General features: G+C 42.7%; 1 protein-coding gene across 1 annotated transcript in view; it reads left to right on the forward strand.

Annotated features, from left to right (window-relative positions):
• PAPPA (pappalysin 1) overlaps positions 1-22,569 on the forward strand; it is a 183,259-nt gene that overhangs the window by 18,138 nt on the left and 142,552 nt on the right. The window contains exon 2 of the mRNA XM_074846175.1: positions 8,200-9,268. Coding sequence (XP_074702276.1) covers positions 8,200-9,268 — 1,069 coding nt within the window. The remainder of the gene's footprint in view (positions 1-8,199; positions 9,269-22,569) is intronic.

Below are 22,569 nucleotides of genomic sequence, written 5' to 3' on the forward strand. Positions count from 1 at the left end.
GGTTGTCCCCGCTCCCCAGGTTCTCTTCCCACTCCCTCATTGATCATAATGTTTGATTTAGGTGCCACTAGATTTCCTTCTTTGTTCTCTAGCCCTAACCTCCCCCCCACAAACACACATGCATTGTGCAATGGTGTAAAAGCTCTTCTCTCTGCAGCTGGGAGTAGTAACTGCTCAGCTGGTTCCAGTGCTGCCCTAAAGCTGCTGTAAAGGTCAGAGACAAGGGAATTCTAAAAAGCAAAACAAGCTGTGTTGTTGTCCCCCCTTCAATGCTGGCTGTGTATTTTGATCAGCACCACAAGCAGTCTCACGTGTAGACCTCCACTTCTCACAGCTCCGTGTTTCTGGCCATCGAGGGGGTTCCGTAGGGCAGCATGTCGGGCATTTTTCCAGCATGACTGTGGGGCTTTGCCGCCACTGCAGCTGACTGACTTGCGGTGCTTGTCAGGCACAAGGCACATATTGAGAGGAAATGCCATATTGAACTCCCAGTGCGTTGATGGGTACTGTGCACGGTCATCTGATGGCACAGATGTGCCCCTAATAATCCTTCCAGGAGAACGTTTCCTCCTGGGATGCTCTGGCCATCTGATCTGCTCTGAGGTATGCTGACCTATCTTGACCCAGTTTATGATCAATTCTCTCTGCTATTTTCTAAAAGGAGCCCAGAAATACCCCTTTATCATTTAGATTGCCTGGAAGTTATGGTACTTGCGTGTCTGTTCCTTCCGTAGAAGATACTGTCTATGTTTGCTCTCAAGCATTAACTCTTACCAAAGGGAGGAAAGCCACTCCGTGTTAGCATGCACGAGAGTAAATTTCTCTGTAGAGCTTTGATAGCTAATCAGTATTTGGCTAATAGTGCAGGAAGGAGGAGACGTGGAAGCAGAGATAACGTATGTTCCACCAAGCGTGTTGCTGGGTACATTTGTCTGCGTGTGTAGAGTGACCCTTATGCTGGTGTGCCGTTGTATTTATGTCCTTTTTTGCAGGCTTGTGTGTGCTTCCGGTTTTGTGTGTGTTGTGCATGTGTCTGAAAGATGGATGATCTTCATGCATGCCTCTTGATATGCATCCGTGTATTTTGCATCTTCTGCTTTTAAAGTGAGAATGGTGTCAATGCTGGATCTCTCTAAAGGTGAATACACTGCCTCAGCTACAATAGGATGGTTAATTCGTAACCTGCTTCTGCTGATCAGTGAGCAGAGATAAGCTTGGAAGTTGAGAGGTGTGTTAAGGTCCCTCTGAGCCAAACCGACAAACTTATTGAGGGTTTTCCATTCCCTGTATTTGAAGGATATCTGGGTTTTCGTAAACACTAAACTCTGCTTTATTATCAGTGGGCCACAGTAGAGTGTCTAAAACTGGCAGCCACCAACCTGAATGCTTGTCGGACTCAAGCCTGGTGCAAAGCCTCTCATATTTATGACATACACCAGTGATTCTCTGAAGGAACATGCTGATGGCTGCAGAGTTTATGACTTTAAGTGAAGTAGTATTGAAACAAAGCCTGCCTGTACTATCTTAATACTGTCCCTATGTCTGCAAGTGTTATGATCATCTCTAATAACATGGACACATACTGGTTTTCCAAGCTTCAAGCAAAAATATTCAGTTGTTTCTGAGAACAAGGCAGGAGAAATAAATTGTTTTGTAGATATTAGAAAATCCTTACCCTTGTTCTCTGGAATGTTCCCATGGTCCCAGACTTTATAGCAGGGACTGAAGTTTGACCCTTGTAAAGGATGTGCTTTTTGCTATCCATCTAAAAGCCCACCTAAACCTAGTTATTAGATCATAAACAGTCACAGTTTGTTAACCAAGTACCAGTCTCCACTGGTTCTGCAGCTTTATTGTGAAATGCTTAGGGAGATGTAGATAAGAAGCCAACCTTCCCACTAATACTTGTTTACGCTGATGCTGTACACAAAGGAGCCCTTGCAAAAGCAATACCCAGTCCGAGGGTGACCCTGTTATAACACTGCAAGGACTGAAGCTTGCTCCTCTGTGCCATCTGGTTATGCAGTGTTGTGTGTTCACTTACACCTCAAAATCCTCACAATCTAATAATTTCTCACTAGCCCCTGCCTACCAGATCTATCTGCAGTAAGCTCTTATATACTGTTAGTGGGTATATTCTCACAATAGGCTCAGTGAAGTGTCACTAATATGATTGTCCATGCCAGTGGCTGCTCTGTTGCAGCCTACATGATTTTGTTATCAGAAGGGAAGGATTTATGTAATGTTCATAACTAACCAGCCACTACAAATTCATGTTTTGCTGTTTTAGCTGTTCTCACCTCCCTGTTTTCAGGCTTCAAGGTATCTCACTGAGCATATGAGTGACTGGGAATTTGAGAAACAGTACAGAATATATGCTTAATTTAATGCTAAATGGCAATGATATAAAGATTTTGATATTGCAAAGAGCCTTGGGCCAAATTCTCAATGTTAAATAGGCATAGCTGTATTAGACTCTGTAGTTCTACATGATGAAGATCTTGTCTTTCATGTCAAAACAAAAGGAACTCCATCCTTCTGTCTTAGATCTGAATCCTATTGCATAGCTTGTAAATGATAATATCTGGTGTGAATTCAGCTAGATTGATAGCAGCAGCAAACATCCCCTTTTTGCTCGCTTAAGTAGTACATTGCCACCTGAGCAAGTCTCAGGTGGTTTGGTTGAGCCACTCCTCGTCTCAGGGGGCGACCTCAGGAGGCCTCTTAGCTGTGTTGGAAATGGTATAGACAGAGATGTTGCCTTAAGTACTCTGGACTTTGAATTATTTAACTATTGTGGAAGGAAGTGGGGGCTGGGGGAAGCACGGCAAAGGAAAGGAGAGATTATTTCTCCCCTTTGTAAAACTATATTGGGTTCAACGTCATACCATGAAATATCCAGTGCAGAACTCAAGAACTGCTCCAGTGGATCTTCGCTGACTTATCCAATTGCATGGAACATGGGGATACTTAACCCAAATCTGTCGGTTTTAATTATTTTCCTCTGGACAGATAAAAGCTTTCTATAGGTTCCTGTAGAATATTTGCTCTTTCAAGCGTTCCTCTGTGCTTTGATACTAAACGATTAAAGCATGCTAAAGAAAAAAACAGCCCCAACCTTTAGCTCCCTGTTCTTGGGCCCCCTGACTGCAGCTTTGATTGTTGACCTAAATTCCCCTTTCATAACTGAGTCCTGTCACCTCTGGTTGGAGTCTCCCAGCAAAACAGGCACGGCCAACTTTCAGAAGTGCAGGGCACTGTTTTCCGTTCTGCCTTGCATGGCTGTGACGGGCTCCGCAGCACACCTGATGTGTTCAAAGTCAAACTGACCTCCTTCTTCCCCTTCCCCCAGCCTCTCAGCTCTGGGAACAGAAAACATAACAAGTCCTTCTTTTTCATTTTTTATTTTTATTTTTTCTCTTTATTTTTTTCTTTTTCCTTTTTTCTTTTTTCTTTCTTTTTTTCTTTTTTCTTTTTCCAATTGTGCAGCAAAGTGAGGAAATTTTTTCTGCATAAAGAATTAAATTCTTAGGTAATTCTATGGCTAGGCTGATTAGCAGGAAGATTGCTGTTAGCAAGATGCAAGAAATGGCACTGAAGTGAGGGAGGGAAGCCTAGAGTCTGTTACTGATAATATTAAAGTGGATTACAGCAGCTTGCATGGGCTACTTCAGCCTCTCTTCTTTCAAACTCTGCCCGCAGAGTGCTACTTATGACTCCAGCAGCTACAGCCTCTAGCTGTGAGTTCCCGTTTCTCTGTGGCTGCTGCTGATAAACATCTGCTCCAATGTCAGCATCGCACGTTTGGTTACAGCAGTGCCTCGTGCCCTCACCCAGGACTTTCTTCCATAAGTTCAGCAGCGGATGCTACACACCGTGCTCACGCTGCCAAATCCTGTCCAGTGCACAGGGCCCATGCGAGGATGTGGCTCTATTTAAGTCCCCAGCAAAGTCCTGAAAGCAAACTGGGATATAAATCATACACTGGACTTGGTTAGGCCCTCCTGGAAGAGTTCAGATGGACAGTTGTTACTGGAGCAGTTGTGGGTCAGTAGCCAGAGAACTGAGATTTCACTTGTAAGAAAAGGGAGAGACTATATTTCTGGTTTTCCATGTTTGGCTTTTGGCTTTCGGCCTTTGGAGTTTAATTTTCCAGCTTTCCCCACTCTTTGGATGCCTAGCAATTTACTTTTGCTATAAGGGACAAATGTCATGGGACTGGAAGGAGCCTCGTGGGCCATCAAAGTCTGTCTTTGGCCAAGCATAGAGGAACGTGGCATCTTAGTCTGTTCATGCACTTCTCTGGAGTTGTCTGTAAAGTGACTCACTCCTCTGTGGGGAAGGAAGGTTACCAATGCCTCTTACTGGAAAGCTGAACTAGCACCTCTTCTTTTTTTTTTTTTAATAAAAAATAAAATTCCATTTTAATCCCTTGGGTTTCAGAAACAGAAGCTTTACAGGGAAAAGATCTTTCAGACTAAGAACTTATAAGGGCTGTCAGTATCCTTCTCAGCTGTAGCTCCATCCCTTTCTAGCAACTCAGGGCAAGCAGAAGTGAGGAAAACTGTTTGCTGCTGTATGAAGCTTGTACATATTTTTTTAATCTAATTGCTGTGGGGAAAACAAACATCAGTTTTATTTCGCACCATTTCTTGGCTCAGAAACTGCAGGCATATTCGCCAAACTGTGGTTTTGCAGTCATTGGCTTAAGTCTCACTTACCATGAGGCCTCTTTACACCACTCTTGGTTTGTAAAGGGATATTAAGTAGCTAAAAATGTCCTTTACCACATTATTGTAAAGAATTCTCAGTGCAAATGAGAATCTAAACTCTGTATGGTTTTTATGTAAATGTTGGTTGTGGTCACAGCTGAATTTTGAAATTCGGAGTGTCAACCATTGTAAGGGGTGATTTTACTCAAAACCAGCCTTGTTTGGGGTAAAAGAGGCCTCCTCTTGTTTAAAATGTTCTTAATTATGTCTGAGAAATAACTCATGGCTATGGAACCTTTTACTAAATTGAAATAAATTGTGAAAACATCAAATTATTCAGTTTTCAGAAGTTCTGGCAATTATTTCACATGTCCCTCTTCCAATGGCTTTGCCCTTATTAGTTGTCATAGAAGAAGCAATAAATTCTTTTATTATGACATCCAAAGTCCCATCTGAAATTAGTTTCATTGTGCTGGGGACAAAACGGAAAAGTGACACTCCCTTAGCCGGAGGATTCTTAGTCTGAAGCCAAAAGTAAGTGAAGGATTGGGAAAGTAGGTACAACACACAAGCAAAAGAAGGTCATAAAGAACTGGCACAACTTTGCAAGTTATAGGGAGTGTGGGTTTCTTATCCCTTTTCTTACTCTTTTCCTTTCTCTTAAGAATAAAACAAGTCTTGCTGCTGAAGGGATTGTGTTCAATCCATCTTTTCATCAAGAGTTGGATGTCTGTAATAGTAAAAGTTTGAGAAAAGAATACCGTACGTGGCACATGGATTCAGTAATGACCTTTGCCCTAAACTAGAAAATGTAAGGAACTGGAATAGTAGACTGTTTTAGTTCAGCAGCTTTCATACTGGCATGTTCAGTGGTGTCCCTATTGTCACTGGTTTTTTTCTTTTTCTGCCCTCCTTTGGCTCCCTGTAAATCTTGAATTGATGGCAGCTGTTTGAGCCAAACTCAAGACACGTTGCATCACATCAGGGTTTAAATGCTCAAAGGCAAGGGAGGATTGCTACTATTCTGTAGTATTCCTCCAGCAGCTCCATCTGTTCAGCTGAGGTCAATCACTAGCATCATGCAGCACTTCAGAGAGAGAGGAAGATGTTCTTTAATGCTGGCTAGGAACCTGAATTTCCATTCCACAATAATTTATTAGTTCTTTGGGGAAATATTTCCAGCCCTGGTCAGTACATAAAAACAAAAAAAGTGACCCTTAAAGACTGTGTGGTGGACTTCCCCAGAGCTGGAGACCCCAGAAGCCTGTTGAGGACTTCCAGCTGCCCGTCCAACAGCAGGAATGTTGGATGCCTTAAGAAACAGGTGGAGCAGCTGTTGCGTGTGCAACTGCCCTGTGGTCTGCAGGTCGCTGGGCAGCAAAGGTGACAGGAGATAGTGGGGAGCATGGCCGGGCTGGGTTGACCTTCTGTGCTTGCAGTCAAAACAGCTGAGGGAGTCCCTGGGGTTCCCCTGGCCGTGTTGAAGACCCGCAGCTTCTCAGAGAGATTTGGTGGGACTAGCCCATTTCTGCATCACCTTTCCTGCTCTCACCATGTTGGCATTTCTTGACAGGCAAAAACTCTCTTACAAAATGTCTGACCAGCTCTAATGGTCATATTACGATAAGTTGAAATTTTTATAACTTATTTTTTAATGACTTACTTGGAAGAGGGACTTGTCTCGCCAGCTGTCTTCTCATTCATTGCAGTATTATCCACCCACTATCACTGGACAATACCTTCATTTGAGGTTCATAAAAATACAGATGTTTATGGGCTCTCATACATCTGAAAATGAATGCTTTGTAAAAATATTTATTCCATAAAGAAAAATTTAAAAACACTTTAAAAACAGACTCCAGAAGGTCATTGGTAGCTTTGGCTTTCGTGTCACAAATTTCTCGGGTAAATATCCATCCCAGCAAGTGCCATATTTTTTAGCATATTTGTTTTTTCCTTCCCTGTTTCTCCTCCTCTCCTTTCTCGTGATCAGAAGTAGCAGTATAAACTAGAAGCTGGTCTCGAAAAGGTTTTGAACTGAGTGCGCCCTACAGATGAATAAACACATTACCTTCCGAACCCTGGGATCTCTCTTCCAAAGGAAACAGGAAAAGGGGGAGCTCAGAGTCCCTAGCAAAATACCAGCATGCAGAAAAAAGGCCTGTTTAAATTTTTTTAACTTTCCCATCAGAAGACTTTTTTTACAGGGGGAGGAGGAGGAGAGGGGAAGGGTGTGAGGAGTGGGGGGAAGGTGGGTGCTGGGAGAGGGGAGGAAAAATACAGTGAATGCTCCTGTAACCTTTGCTCTGTTGATACTAGACAAGACTGCACTGTTAATGGGTGATTGTTAACAGATGGCTGTTGAGCAACTTCGTCAGAAGCAGAAGATGTTATTTGGTGGTAGTGCTGGGAGGGTTAGGGTGCAGGGGTGAGGTAAGGGGATATTTAGTCTTTTCATGAGGACTGAACTGTCAGAGATTTATGATTTTCGTTTAGGCTTTTGGAAGTGGAGGCTTGGGGGAAGGATTGTTTTCTATGCACTGATAGTAGAAAGGCTGTTTGGTGCTGAAGGCTCCAACGATTATTTTTTTTCAGTTGAGAGGTGTCCCTGCAGCCCTTGGCCTTTGAGAACTGAAAGATGGAAATTTATGTCTTTAACTTGACAAATCTCATGTCCCAAACTGAGAGGCAGTGGGCTCTTCTCACCACTTGGAGCTGTCTGAAGACTGGTTGAGAGAGCTTTAGGTGTGGATCCACGCTTTGTCTATGAGAGAAATCATTAGTGCATATTCCCCATGGTGCACCAAATTGTTAGTAAGTGTGTGTGTGAGGGAGCAGGAATCTTTCTGAATGTGTCTGTCCATCCATTCATGTTTCTTGCCTTTTCCTGGTGTAGTATGTACCTTGTTCAGCACATCCAGCATACCAGTGTATGCCGTTTCCTTACTGGTTTTTATTGGTCATGAATTTGAAGGTAGCCTGGACACGTTCCATTCACTCTGTAGGATTTGGGTGCTTGAAACCATACAGATTATTGCAGCTGCTCAGTGTCTCTCAAACTGTGCAGTACTTAGATTTTATACCTGTTTCTCCCCTGGACCATATTAGAATACAGGATTCAGGGGTATGAGGTATGAGTGTGATCAACAAGGCTTACTTCTCAAGACTGTTCTTATTTTCAGCCAATGATGTATGGCTTGAGTGAAGGTGAGAACCGAATGCACAGTACAACATTTTGCTGATAGGAATTTGCAAAAGAGTTTTCGTTTTTGGTCAGGAAAGGGGAATGCCATTTGTACATGCCACTGGCAAATATTGACCTTTAATAGCTAGTCTTACCATGACCTCCCACAATCATACACTAACATTCTAACACATGTAGGTGAGTGTGTGTCTATGCATAGAGAGAGAGACTGATAAAATTTAAGGAGTAATTTCTTTATCCTGTCATCTTATTTATTCATATTTCTTTTTTGGGGGCACATAGGACTGTATGACAAATGTTCTTACACCTCCCGTGACCGAGGATGGGTCCTGGGGATTAACACCGTCAGTGACCAGGGGAATAGAGACCCCCGCTATTTCTTCTCTCTGAAGACGGACCGTGCTCGCAAAGTAACCACCATTGCAGCACATCGCAGCTACCTCCCCAACCAGTGGGTGCATCTGGCTGCCACGTATGATGGGCACCTGATGAAACTCTATGTGAATGGTGCCCAGGTGGCCACAAGCGGAGAGCAAGTGGGCAGCATCTTCAGTCTTCTGACCTTGAAGTGCAAGGTGCTCATGGTTGGAGGAAATGCCCTGAACCAGAACTATCGGGGTTACGTAGAGCACTTCAGCCTCTGGAGGACAGCCCGGTCTCAGAAGGAGATCTTGTTGGACATGGGCCAGGCAATTCACAGACAAGACACGCCTCTACCTCAGCTAGTTCTTCAAGACAGTTTACTGAATGTGAAAAACACCTGGTCTCCCATGAAGGATGGCAGCAGTCCTCAGAGCAAGTTCAGCTATCATCATGGCTATTTGCTGGATACCAGCCTAGACCCTCCTCTCTGTGGACAGACAGTCTGTGACAACACAGACGTAATCGCCAGCTACAACAAGCTCCCCAGCTTCCGCCGCAACAAAATCGTTCGCTACCGTGTGGTAAATCTCTATGATGACAAGCACCAGAACCCCACCGTCAGCAGGCAGCAGATTGAGTTCCAGCATCAGCATTTAAATGAGGCTTTCAGCCGCTACAACATCACCTGGGAGCTGGAGGTGCTGGAGGTGAAGAACTCTTCCCTTCGCCACCGACTCATCCTGGCCAACTGTGATATCAGCAAGATCGGAGATGAGAACTGTGATCCTGAGTGCAACCACACCTTGACTGGGTACGATGGTGGAGACTGCCGACATGTACGGCACGCGCTCTTCAACAAGAAGAAGCAGAATGGTGTGTGTGACATGGATTGTAATTACGAGAGATACAACTTCGATGGTGGGGAATGCTGTAACCCAGAGATAACAGAAGTCACCAAGACGTGCTTTGACCCATATTCTCCTTACAGGTAGGCAATTTTTTAAACTTTTTATGATCATATTAATGAATATCTGCCTAGGTATTGATCAGCCTGCTGCCTGTTGAACCCTTGTGTTGTTGTCATTATGGGTTTTGGAGTTTGTAATTAATTTTTTTTTCTTAGTATTAGGCTCGCATTACAGTTATCCAAACGCAATCTCTGTAATAGTCTCAAGAGTGTCTTACCGTTGAGCTGGTATTCTCCATCTAGGCTAAAGAAAGTTAGTGCTAAAGACTGAAGCAGCCAACTTGGGGACACCCATTAGTTGTTGGTTATGAGCAGTATATTGTAGCATTGCACAGTTTATTTTAACTGTAGACTCTTAGGAGTGGGGATTGGATGTCGTAGAAAGCTCATATGTATGTGGAGAGGGAAGAGCCCCTCAGGCTTGGAACAGAACATAAATACTCTTAGGTAGACTTTAATTCTGTAGGACTTCTTTGAAGGTAGGTAGGTAGGTTATTCTATATTCTTAGTGCTATGAGTACAGCTTTCTGTAAGCACAGCTGTGGAGGGACAGCGGAGTCTGTGGGTTATGAGCAGGGAGGTGGGTACAAGTTTCCTGGCAGTGCTTTTTCACACATTGGGTGGGTAATTGAACTCTTCTGCTCCCCTTTTTATATATATGGAAACGAGGTTAATGGCACTTCATTGCAAATGGCAGGGCAACTTTCTGTGGGTGGAGTGAGTTTATAAAATCCTGAGATCCTCAGCTAAAGGCTTCTTTGTGTTGTAGTTTGAAGAGAGGCATCCTTGAATAATGTGCCTCAGTTGAGTACCATGTACCCACAATTCTCCAACTTGCTGTTGGACATCTTCAGATAAGAGTTAGTATATTTAAGTAAAAAAGCATACAGAAGATGAAGGTTAAAGCTGAAATTCTGTTGTCTGTATCCCATGTTACAGGTTGTTTAGGGCAATTCATGGAGTCATGGGGGAAAACCTCTAGATGGCCAGAACACCCTGTGTTGTCAACACTAAAGTTCAGGTTAAGAGGGAAAGTATGTGCTGTTCTGGAGTCCCTTCCATTATAGCAATTCAGGCTATATTTGTAACTTCCTTAGAAGAGAGAAGTTTTTAAACAACATTATCAGCTCTACTGGAGCCTTAAATACACATAATTAAGCTGCAAAGAAATGCTTCCTTTCCATTTATTTTTTTTTAAACTCCAGTGAGGTTGTTTTTTAAAAAATCCTTGTAGCTCAGCTTGACTTCAGTCAGTTGCCAGTGAACAAAGCTCAAATGAGGAAATACTTTAAATACTAATGATTGAAAATATCGAAAGGAAAAATACCAATCTTTTAATACCGTTCAACTGGAGAGGAACACAACTAAGCAAATATCATCAAAGGCATAATGCAAATTGGATTGTTTTAGCACCGTAGTTCTGAGAACTCGAGGTGTTAGTTATAACAGCTATGACAATTTTTAGAAAAATACATTATTTTTAATCTGATAGTACCCTTTTATCACTTGTTCTGTGACCAGCATAATACCCATACAAAATGAAACAAGAAAAGCCTTGTAAATTTTAGTTGACAGATTTAAGACTGTGCCTTAAAGTTATTCTGACATACAGAGATGTTTCTATTTCAAATGAAGTCTTTTTGCTGCACAGATTGTGCTTGCACAAGCACAAGCAAGAAATTTAGTTCCAAAATCTGAAGTTACCTTAACACATCATAGTTGCTTTTCGTACGCAGTTTATGTTCCTTTTGGAGGCAACCACCTTGCTGAACTTGTCTGGAGGATTTGCATTTCATGACATTGAGCTCACAGATCTTCTACATGTTCATTCTGGCTTGAGAAGCACCTCCTCTTGACTGACACACTGAAGTGAGTGAGGTCCTGTGAAGGTCCTCCTCCACAGTGTAGAGCCTGACAAAATCCATAGATCCTCCAAAGGTGTTGGAGTTCATCCTTAGTTAGATTTTATTTATTTATCCTTGCGTGTTGTAAGGCAGCATTGATCATGGGCAATGAAACCAAGAAGGGCACTAGAAGATACTCCATCTCTCTGGAGCCTTTATTTGGTGGCTGATGTGCTTAGGCTAAGCTCATACCCACCACTATGATGGGTGTTTGCACTCAGTATGGCAAAATAGAACAGTTAGGTCTGTGGACTTATCAATGAGGTTTGTAAGGCTGAACACTGCTTTGAATATTTAGGCTAACAAATACAGGTTTAGGGCAGTGGCTTTGGCAGCAAAGCCTTCATTGACTAAAAGGGTGAAGATTCTAGCCCTATGTTTTTCTTTGGTATTCCCCTCAGCATCATCCCCTTGAGAGAGATTTCCATGCCAATGAGTGACTCAGTCAAAATCTGTGACTCAGTTGGCACCATCTGGGCCCATTTTGCATCACCAGTCCCTCTTGTCATCACTTTCATTGGCAAAGAGTCCTCGGTCCTCTCTAGTTCAGGCCTCACACCACATCAGTGAAGACATCTCCGTAGCCACTGAGAGCTCACAGCTCATTCCAGGTATTTCCTCTGCCAAAGTTCAGCTTAACAATAGCAGAAGAAAGGGAAAGAGCCTTCAGTCTGGTGAGAAGAGTGGGGAAAAAAGATGAAATGGTACCAATAAAAGGTTTCCTGAGCTTTGTGCTGTAAAGACTCTTCACAGTCTTCCTTAGTACTGGAGGGGCCTTCATATGCTACAGGGTTTTGTCCCTTCTGCATCCTTAGTGTCAGCAGTTGTAGCCAGCTGTTCACCACAGAGTTTATTCCTGAAATACTTTTGTCCTTTGGAACCAACCAAAAAGTGCTAATGCTTGATTAATGCTGTTATAAACAGGAACCCTCTTCATCCCCCAAAGAAGATGTATATGTTTCCAGTCACTTTCCTTCTTCTGTCTCGGTCCCAGTCCATCAAACCTCTATCCTGGGACAAAATTGCTATGTGTCCTGTTACAAAAAACTCTGTGAAATCTTGCCTTGGTGCAACCACAGATGTGATATCACTGGAACAATTTCAAGATACCTCCAATCTGCATTACAAATTTCTTGTGATCCTTTTGGCACCTTGGACAAAGTGCTCAGTTATTTTGATGGTGTCCTTCAATCACTGTTGTGGTGCAACTATGGTGATTTTAGAGTTGATCCCAGCAGCAGAGCTTTTTGTTTTGTTTTGTTTCCAACCTCTCTTTCTGGCACCTCTCCAAAAACATTTTCCTCCGAAGAGCTGAGATCCTGTGCCATGGTCAGGTAGCAGCAATGTTAGTGCATAGAGATTTAAGTACAGTGACATATCTGTAAAGAAGTTTGCCAGAGGGACAGTTCAGAGGGACAGCACGGATGGATGGGGACTCTCCTCTCAGAGATGCTCAGCAGAAAATCTGGAAACATTGTGGTACCGACTAGATCATCTCTCCTCTTTTTTAATAGCCTACAGGGAAAAAACAAAGGACTGGTTATCATTAGCCACACAGCAGGCTTTATCCAAGAATATCTGCCTCACTTCTTTTTATTAATTTCATAAGAGTGTATTTAGTCCCAGCACAAGATTTACAAATATTGTTCAGCTTTTCTTTATTTGTCTAATTCTGGGAAATTAGAACATGCTAAGATCATACAGTCTGGCCCAATACAAAGGGAAGAAGCAAGGATAAACACACTTGCCAGAGAGACACATTCCTTGTGTTTTTGGGGGTATTGCTGGTTACAAAATAGGGAAGACTTTGAGCTCATGACACCTACCATGGCTCCTTTTCAAAAAACTTGAAACAAACAGCAAGGGTTCATAGGAAATCATGCTCCGTAAGTACCATTTGATGTGGCAAATTCTTGCACCATACTATGGTTAACTGAGCCATTCCTTTTATGTAATATTGGGCTTGCACATCAGGCTTCACCACAGGATCGCATGGGCAGATAAGAAAGCATTCCCCTTGATGCCTTCTTAGGAAAACACTGATGAAATTCCTGAAACAGTAAAAGCTACTGGAGTCTCTTCAAACTCCCTCGATTCATACAATCTACTGAACACTTGCTGGAAATCCCCTCAGAATAACTGACCCTGGGGACAGGCTTTCTAAACATCCACATGTGTGCCTTGAAGGCTCCCACAACCCTTCAGTTCTGCCTAAACAAGGGGCAGGGATGAGCTGTACGAGCTCCACACTCTTTATTTGCAGCACCTGCCTGCAGACTCAGGGTGACACCAAACCTAAGAGTGTCCAGTGTCCTGCTGATCTCACCCTTTTCGGTGACCTTTTCCAACACTTGTATTGTGCAGTTCAGCAAAGCTTAGCGTTGCACCACATCAGCTCGCTCAAGATTAAGGGCATTGGCACATTCCAGGCGTACGTAAATTAGACCCTGAATACACGTTTGAACAAGTTGTAGAAATTTCCGTAGTGGTTTTGAACAGCAACGGGTATTGCAGAGCCTTGTATGAAGAGCACGCTGTGCTCTGCCATGTGGATCACAGCAGTAGTGTTAGAAGAAGACGGTGGCCGGCTAATCGACAGCCTAGGTCAACCCTGTACAGATAGCTGAGCTGTGGCTGCACTTCAGGGCTCCTCCATGGAGTTTCTGATCAGATCAGGCTCTTATCTCTTTTTCCTTCTCTTCCACTGGAAATCTTTTCATGGGGTTTCTTTGCAAAATATGGTCAACTTACTCTGGAGGAGGGAGGCATACTTAATGCCCTTTTCTAGGAGCTAGAAGAGTTGTAAGAAATACTCCTTGATTCCCAATAAAGGACTAATTTCCACCTAATCCTAAACACTAAAAAGAACAGAAGAAATTCATCAAAGCTCTTCAATTCAGGAAGCTTGAGAACTTAATCCCCTGCCTCGAAGAGACCATTGTGCAGCTCTTGACATCAAAGATTTCTGCATTCACACAGGTATCAGACAGACATATAGAAAATACCTGAGTTTTTGTCTAGGGATTCAGTGTTAAATGTCCAGTTCTTTAATTACCATCCCCAGGGCTGTTTCAGAAGGTGGAGAGATAACACTCTCAAGGACCGAGTTGCTGTATCTTGGTAGTTGTCACCCAAAAGCCACATCCCAACAGGAAATCCTCTGTTCTCTCTGTTTATTCTGTCCTCTATTCCAGATGTGAGGGATGTTAATCAGCTGGGAGGAGTTGCATCTGTTCCCATGCTAGCAACTGACATTTATAAGCCTAGTATTGAATTCTGTTATAGACAGGACTTCAGTACTAAAGAAACTATTTCTACATATACGATTGCACACCCTAGAAACAGTAGGAGTTTGCTCAATTTAGCTTGACCCACAGTCATCTTTTCCAACAGTTTTTTTCAAGAAACATTTTTTCCCCAAGACTCATAGGACTCATGGTTTCTTTCATGGACATTATCCATTATGTAAAAAGATCACTGTCTGGTCAAACTGCAGGATGCTTGGAATGAAGACAGCCTATAAAATCTATGGAGTAAACTATCAGAGATCATTAAGAATCCTTGTGGGAGACAATAGATTAAAGTATTATTATACTCTCCAGTGCTAATGCAGACCCATTTGGCTCTGGCTCTGGAACTCCATGGAAGATTTGCAAGTGCAGAGTCTGCAGATTTGGCAAGGACTGAATTTGCCCCTTGCTGCTCTGCAGCACTGCATCCTCCAGGACCCGCTGCCCTGCAGCCGCTCTCCGGCGACCCCTCACCAGCCTCTGCTTAAGCAGACAAGGTGGAGCTCATCCCCTCCCATGCTCTGAAAAGGAGCAGTGTATATAAGCTGGTTTATTCTCTTTGCTGATCAATTCAAATTATACTGTCTCACACACAGACCCACAGTTTGATCACGTCCAACGTGCCTCTTTCAAGTGCTGTGGGGCTTTGCATTAATCACCCTGTTTTTCTCCTATATCCATTTGTGTACAACCTCTCTTCAGTAGTGGGTGTGAGGTGCCCTTTGCGTTTTTAATTAGCGGCAGCTGAAACCTTCTGTAAATTCAGGAGGTTGCACCTTTCACACAGAGAAAGATGCAAAGCACAGGCTATTTCTGTGGCAAGCTTAACCAGGTGCAATACTTATATTTGCAATCCCCATTCTATCTTTTGGACTTCTTTTCTGATAAGTGTCAGTCCAATTCTTGCAAGCAGTGGCTGCTCCCTGGGGAAATACTGAGCAGCCACCTCCACCGTGCTCCATTTACACCATCCGTAAGCACAGTGCATTTGACTTTCCCTCTTACGTGGACTGCTGGGCTTGGGCAAACATTACCTCAGTTGAGGGTTTTTTCCTTACGATCCCTTCACTACTGCTGCCAGTGGAAATGTACAGAAATAATTCAGAAGAGATGATGCTGACTAGTGCTGTGTCCTGGGGGAGTTTGCTCTGTGCAGCCACACTTCAAACCCTCGACTCTACTGGTGCCTTCACATAGTGGGTTCGCAGGGTTCAGGAGAAGGGGTGAGAGGGATAAGGTGAATTTTCTTTATATAGTCTCAGCTGAAAATGTTGATGTGAGCAGAGGAATGAATACTGGCCTAGCAGCTCTCCCTTGCCCGATACCTGTGAACTTAATGCCAGGGGAGAAAGCCAACCCACAAGTGTGATTACTCAGAAAATAGCAATTTCTGTAAGTAGTTTATATTTTTGGGTAAAAAAAATACCTTTATGCCATGAGGACTTGCCTGCAGCCTCAGTAGATGTGATGGAAAGACTGGGAAGTGTTGCAAGTTCTGGACAGAAGAAACAGGTAATTGTGTCCCAGTGCTATGATTTTCAAAGAAATGATGTTCCTGATGTAGCTGGGAGAACTGAAGCTTACAATAAGGCAGGTTTCAGCAGCAGGGGGGATGTCTTTCCTTAAGCCAATTAATAGTGTTAGGAAGAAAAGATAAGAATAATACAAAGAAGGGATTATGAGCTTGAAAACTTGTCCTTTTTTCCCCAAAATTAATCAGTTGATCTGGTTAAAAAAAATCTCTCAAGAAATTGTCGCTTGTGATTTTTTGGTAATCTGTCTTTTTTTAGTTTGTTGGCCTGTTGGGGGATTTCAGAGGTATGAGGACTGTGAGTCAGGGGATTTGGGTATGTATAGATGTTTAAATTTGATAGCTGGAACAGAGTGAGGAGGGGATTAACTAAATGGAAAGGTGATGGAAAAGAGGAAGGTCTTGTAAAAGACTGAAGGAGAAAGGATGCAGAGATAGATCTGTAGGCAACAGCATGAAGCACAGTCTGTGTCTATTGGCCCTTATTTGAACTTCTTTGGCACCAGTTCCTGATGTTTTAAGTCCCTGTCTGCCTCCTCCCTATTCTGTCTTCCTTCTTTCCCCAAGGACGCTCATTAATTTCTCTTCTGCCCAGTTTGGGACTAGGGGAAACCCAAGAAGTGGATGTCTTGGTTTATCTTTTGTTAACTGCAGCGAGAAGAATGAATTGTCCCTCAAACACCCCAGGATCAGGATAGTGGGGAGCTCTCCCATCACTTTTGCACCTGTCCACCACTAAGATATGCTGTGCAGAGTGATTGGCGAGGCCAGTTCCAAAGTACGTGTGATGTCTTCTCCATTAGCTATACGTCAAGACACCCACTGAAATCATCATATAGTACTAAAACTTTGTCCGTGTACATATTTGAGAAGGATGAAGAGCGTGGGTGATCAGAGGGGCTACAGAATGTTGCTGGTAATAATTTCCTTAGAGCTATCCAGAAATGCAATGATGCAGAGCCTCACAACAGATCTTTTAGGATTACTGAGATACGCTGGAACCACTTCAATATTTGTAAACGTGTTCACAAAAGCTGTGTTGTAAAAAAGTGTGATGTTGATAGCCGTAGTAATTTTTCATCCATTAGAGCCAGATTCATTGAGAAGTAGGATGGATATATCCCCACCCCACAACATGGTAGAGTGTTTAGACCAGGAATACAAACCACTGCTGTCAAAAGCAATTCTGTGTTTGCTTGATTGCAGCCCTGACTGAAGCGAAGTTACAGGACCCACATACAGTGGAGGAAGATTAGGAGCACGTGCTCTGCCTGGGTCAATGAAATCCTGTCCTTCAGTTTTATTCTGAGTAGATTTGCAATTTTGGAGTTTCTCGGGGTAACTCAACTGAAACTACCTTGTTTGCACATAATTTCAGCACTCCAAATTAACATAAATTTGCAAGAAAGTGTTTTCAGGTTCATTAATAATGGATGGATGGCTGTGCTATCGGAGTGCTTGTTCTCAGCTTCCAAAAGCATCAGGGTGAGCTGCACAGAGGAGACTTCTTAGAGTACTTAAATGTTTGGGGTATGAAACTCTTAATAAAGCTCCAAAAAGCCAGGAAATTTGGAGTGAAGGCTGAAACTCCATACCTAGTGCACCCTACTGGGTCTTTGTATTTCAGAACACGTTATGTTTGTTCACTGAAATATCTGCAGTATGGAGCTCTTTAGGGTGGAGTTTCACCTTTAACTCTAAATTTCCTGGCATGTGTGAGTTAGAAGTACACACTTAACTTTTCCCCAGTGCTGTTTTTCATTTTTAATTTCCTTTTTCTTTTAAAGGAGGGACCCTGCTAGAGGGACCCCTGCTAAAAAGGGACCCCACTGAAACCAAGATTAGAGTTTTTGGCCTGATTTGATCTTTCTGAAATTCTTCAGGAGAACTAGGTTCAGCAAATTTTTTTTTACCGTTGTTTTAAAGACTCTTGTGGCCAATCCACCCCAGTGAAAAAGATTGATAAAATCTGCACCCTGCAGACCAGTTATTTTAGAAGGTACCCAGATGTTTGAGTAGTATATAACAAACCTTGGAAACATAGAACATCTCATGTAAATTCTAGTTAAAGGTCTGGTCATGGCCACCAATATCTGTGAGCTGTTTGTTGTGAAATGTATTATTTCCATTAATTCAGTAATTGCAGAAGCAGCCCATGTTTGCTGTTGACACTTGTTGGGTTACATCAGTGAGGGTAAAATACTGGAAACAGCCGTGGTTTGGAATGACAGCAGTGGCAATTACCTGCAATGCTTTTAAAAATAATTTTGGACCTAGATGTTGAAAAGATGTGTCATCACTGATTTGTGCGACGGCAGCTTCAGCAGGGTTGAATTACAAGGCTTTGGAGAATAAAATTCTTTCTGCTGCCTCAAAATGCATTTTTTGAGCCATACTGCCAGTAGATAATATGGAATGCATTTGCTTCTCATGCTATGTCCTTGTCGTGTCAATAAATTGAGGACTTCAGTGAGAAGCTGTGGTAGTTTCCCCAATACAAGACTCTGTTGGTTTTTCAAATCATTCCCATCGGCTTTGCAAGGAGAATTTATCTTAGTGAAATGTCCCTAGGGAAATTTGAAAAATGCTGAAGTTACGTGGCATTGACTTTGCAAGTGCCTGCAGCTTCAGACCAGGTGTGCTGTAAGTACTGAGAGCCCGAGCCTGGGCTTCCAGAGGACTTGAGGCTCCTGTACCATTTCCCTACCAACCCTCATGATGGCTGTGGCATTGGACACTTTGCATGGAAGTCCCTGAAACTCAGCAATTCTTGAGGATTTGCAAGAACTGTAGTTCATGCGAATGAAAATTCAGAGGGAAATCCGGGGAGGATTCCTGCTGCCTGGAGCCTGGTACTTTGACACTGACCTGCCCCTCTGCGATGGAACTGGTAGCCTGAAGTGCTGAGAGGATGAGGAACACCCTGTATCCTCTGCTAAGTTGAATATTTCTCATTCTGACACAGAAAAGCACTTTGTCACTTAACTGGGAGACAAGGTCCCGTCAACATCCTTGTGTTGTATTTCCAGCCTTGACTTTGTAATACAGATCACAGCTGGTTGGTTTGAATTTCCCCTGAGTTACCCAGGATGCTGCTGAAAGCACAGGAAGAGCAGAAATGCTTTAATCAGTTAAATCAATCAAACAAAAAAAAGTAGACTAGACCTTAAAATTTACCCCGCGACCTTTGATACTCACTGCGATGACGTCTTTGTCCTATTTCTTTAAGTGCAAGATTTTATTGGGACTTGGCAAAAGGGTGGAGTGAGGAAGACACGGGAGGGGGGTTTGCTGAGTTAAAAAAGGAAAAAGAAAATGTCAGTGAGAAAATGGAAATAGCCTGATGTTTCTCCAGCCTAGTGCTGGAGTTGGCCTCTCTTTCCCTCTGTTGCAGGGAAGGGGCTCCTTTTCCGTTAGCTTGACTATGGCCTTATTTAATCGGTTTGCTGTGACATGGAGCCAAGAAAGGGCTTTGCTGTGTGATGCTGGGTCCTGCGTGCGTTCAGGCATCCACAGCTGTTCCCTAGCAAGGGTTGGCTTTTGACTACTGAGGTATTTTTTTATAGCCACAGAGGGCAACTATTAATAGATGAGCTTTACCAAAACACAGAGCTACGCAGCGTGGTGTGGAGGGGAAGAGGGAGACCTGTGTGATTTATGCCAGGAAAATTCCATGTCGAAATTATGCTGAAAGACACAGTAAAAATGAATATGCCAAGACGGGGATTTAATCTGTTACTCAGGCCATGCCAGCATTTCTCCTCCATTAAGGACCTTCCCCATTGCATGAAGTATGTTGCTGAATTATTTCTTTAGCGTTAAACAACACAAATTATACAAAGGATAAAGATAAGACACATAGACACAAAATACCAGCTTTTCTGAGATGTGATTAGACTGTGAAAGAAATACCAAAAGGAAGCGGAGGCATTCCTGACCCTGAAGACATTTCAGTTTGATCAGACGTGGGATTAGGGGTAAAATGTGAAGAATTCCACATTGTGTGGTAGGAATGAGCTGATCGGGAGTTTGCCTCTTTGTTTATTGATTCATTTCTAATTTCCGTGATATGATGTAATGAGATTTGTGCCCGAGTCGGAGTCGCAAATTATATTTGTACATGAAAGAAGACAGGTTTGGGAGCATTGAGCAGAAAGGAGTGAGCGATGCCAGTTTAAGCTTCTTTTGCAGTCAGAGCTCACTGATTAAGTAACATAAAGTCCTGATGATATCAATTAATAGACCCATCACTGTAATCATCTATGTTTTTTGTGCACCTTCCAAAGGCACAAAAGGGAATTATGTTCCCAAGACAAGACCCACTGACTATCAGTAGCGTGTGGGTATCAAAATCCCCTTTGCACTTTGAAAAGCTTTGCCTTAAGTTGTTTTGTGTTTCCTTGATTCATTTATTTGTTTCATTTAATTAAAAATGAGACAGAGAGAGATTAACTGCTGAAAAATTCTAAGCAAATAAAGAAATACGATACACTCATTTAGAGAACATGGGCAGATGTCAAAAAGGCCAGAGCGTAGTTTGCTTCACATGAGCATCAGAGAGTATGGAAATGTTTCCAAACTGTCTGAACTGCTTAGGTTTGCAGAACTGCTTGAGAACAATTACAAAACAGCATTTTTCTGTGATCTCCTGATTTCCACAAGCTTGATGATGCTCTATTCCCATCTTCGATCCCAGCGAGCGCAAACGTAGGCATGCCTGAGAAATATTAAGAATGACACAAACTTATATTATTCAAAATACCTGAATATGTTTGGGCTTGGCATTTCTGGTTAAGGGTTTTTATTTTGCTTTCATGTTTGGCTTGCTTTCTGTTAAGGACTAATTCTGTGAGTTGCTGATTCCTCACAAAATGTGTAGTCTCAATGTTATTGCACTAAGTGCTGAGGATAAGCATTGGCTATTTGTAGTTGTTGCTCAGTTAGTTCCTTAGGGGAACAGTCATTCCATCTGCTCGCAGCAGGTATAGACACATAGCGTAGACATGACTTAGAGAATTAAATCTTAAAGTCTTTATAATTGCTGGAGGAAAGGTAGGTGCTTCCACTAGGATTCAGAGCACCTAGGTTAGAGGCTGAAAATAGGCATGTAAATGCCATGCACAATTTACATCAGGCTTCCCCATCACACTGCATTCCTTAACAGTCATTCAATCTTTTCTATTTTTACATATATAATGTTGTTCCAAACGTATGTTATGCTTTCCGTCTGGACTAAGTTACATATCCCAAGCTCTTTGAAGTCCATAGAAAGATTGAACTCCCAAAGACTTTGGTCTTTGGCTTGAATCTCTACATCCAGAGCACGAGTGAGGTCAAGAGCCTTCCTGAGATGAAGGGCAATAGCTGAGAGGAAAGCTCCTACAGAACAGCACTGCACTACAGTAAGTAGAAGAAATGTTTTGGGTAAGGATTGATGGCAACAGTTCACAGCATTATGAAAATTACTTCCCTTTTGCCTCCAGCCTTTTTACCACGACTGTGTCACTGCCAAAAACCGGAGCTCACTCACTAATTCTTCCAGAATTGATCGGTCATGATAAACTTCCAAACACAGAGTAAAGTGCTTCCGTCAAACACATCAGAGTGTTTCTCCCAGTTTGCCTGAAGAAATCTGTGCCATTTGATTCCCCCCTGTACCCAGCTGGATTCAGAAAAGGGCTTAGGAGTTCCTGGCTTCCTCCTCATACACTCAGGATTCCTCTAATAGTTTTACTTCTGGGGATAGATTTATTCATGTGTTTTTGCTTCAAAATATCTTATTTTGTCTTAAAAATGTAGGCTCAAACCTTAAGCTATCCTCATCTTGATCAAACACAAAGTTCTTTTTTTATCCATCTGGAAACAATACCTGAAGCATTTCCAGTTTTGATCTAGAAACCCATCAGAAGGAGATAGTCCAAAAGGGGGTTCCGCAATGCCTTCTCTTCCCCCATAACTGAATAAGGCAGGATGTCAGGTTTTGCAAAGTTCTTGAGATGTACTTGAGCTGGCAGCAGAGGAGTTGTGGAAGTGAGGAAATTCATAACAGCCCCCCTCTGTCTTTGACAGTGAGCTGCAAGACATTTCACGCTAACATACGTTTTATAAATGCGGGTTTGTATAATTCAGGGTCTATGTGTGGGAATCAGTGGACAAAAATGACAACCTGCAATTTTTGCTGGATCTTTGCAAAGCTAGTTTTGTAGTCATCAAGATCTTAGGTCCTGTGGTAGTTGTTAGCGATGCGGTACCAATAAATTACTGCGGCAAACGAGAGCGAAAGTTGATGTGTGGTTGAGATATGCAAATAGAGTGTCAGAGGGTGCAAATGCTATGGGGAAATTAATGCATGGCCTGTCTACAGCAGTCATACTCATGGCAGAAGTTGGTCATAAAGGAAATTCAGAGTTTTCCCCTTCTTGTGTTAGTATTCGACAATGGAGAACAGATCTTTGCATTCTCGTAGCCCTTTGCTAGAGGTCTGTGTTTGATTCAAGTGGATCCACAGGCTTGTGGTGCCAAATCAGGCAATTTCTGCACTCATGTCTGAAGGCCAAATATATGGGTATGATTTCCTATAGTTTACTGTTACATGCT

The sequence above is a fragment of the Strix aluco genome, chromosome 20 (genome assembly GCF_031877795.1).
Source record: "Strix aluco isolate bStrAlu1 chromosome 20, bStrAlu1.hap1, whole genome shotgun sequence".
NCBI classification, from domain to species: Eukaryota; Metazoa; Chordata; class Aves; order Strigiformes; family Strigidae; genus Strix; species Strix aluco.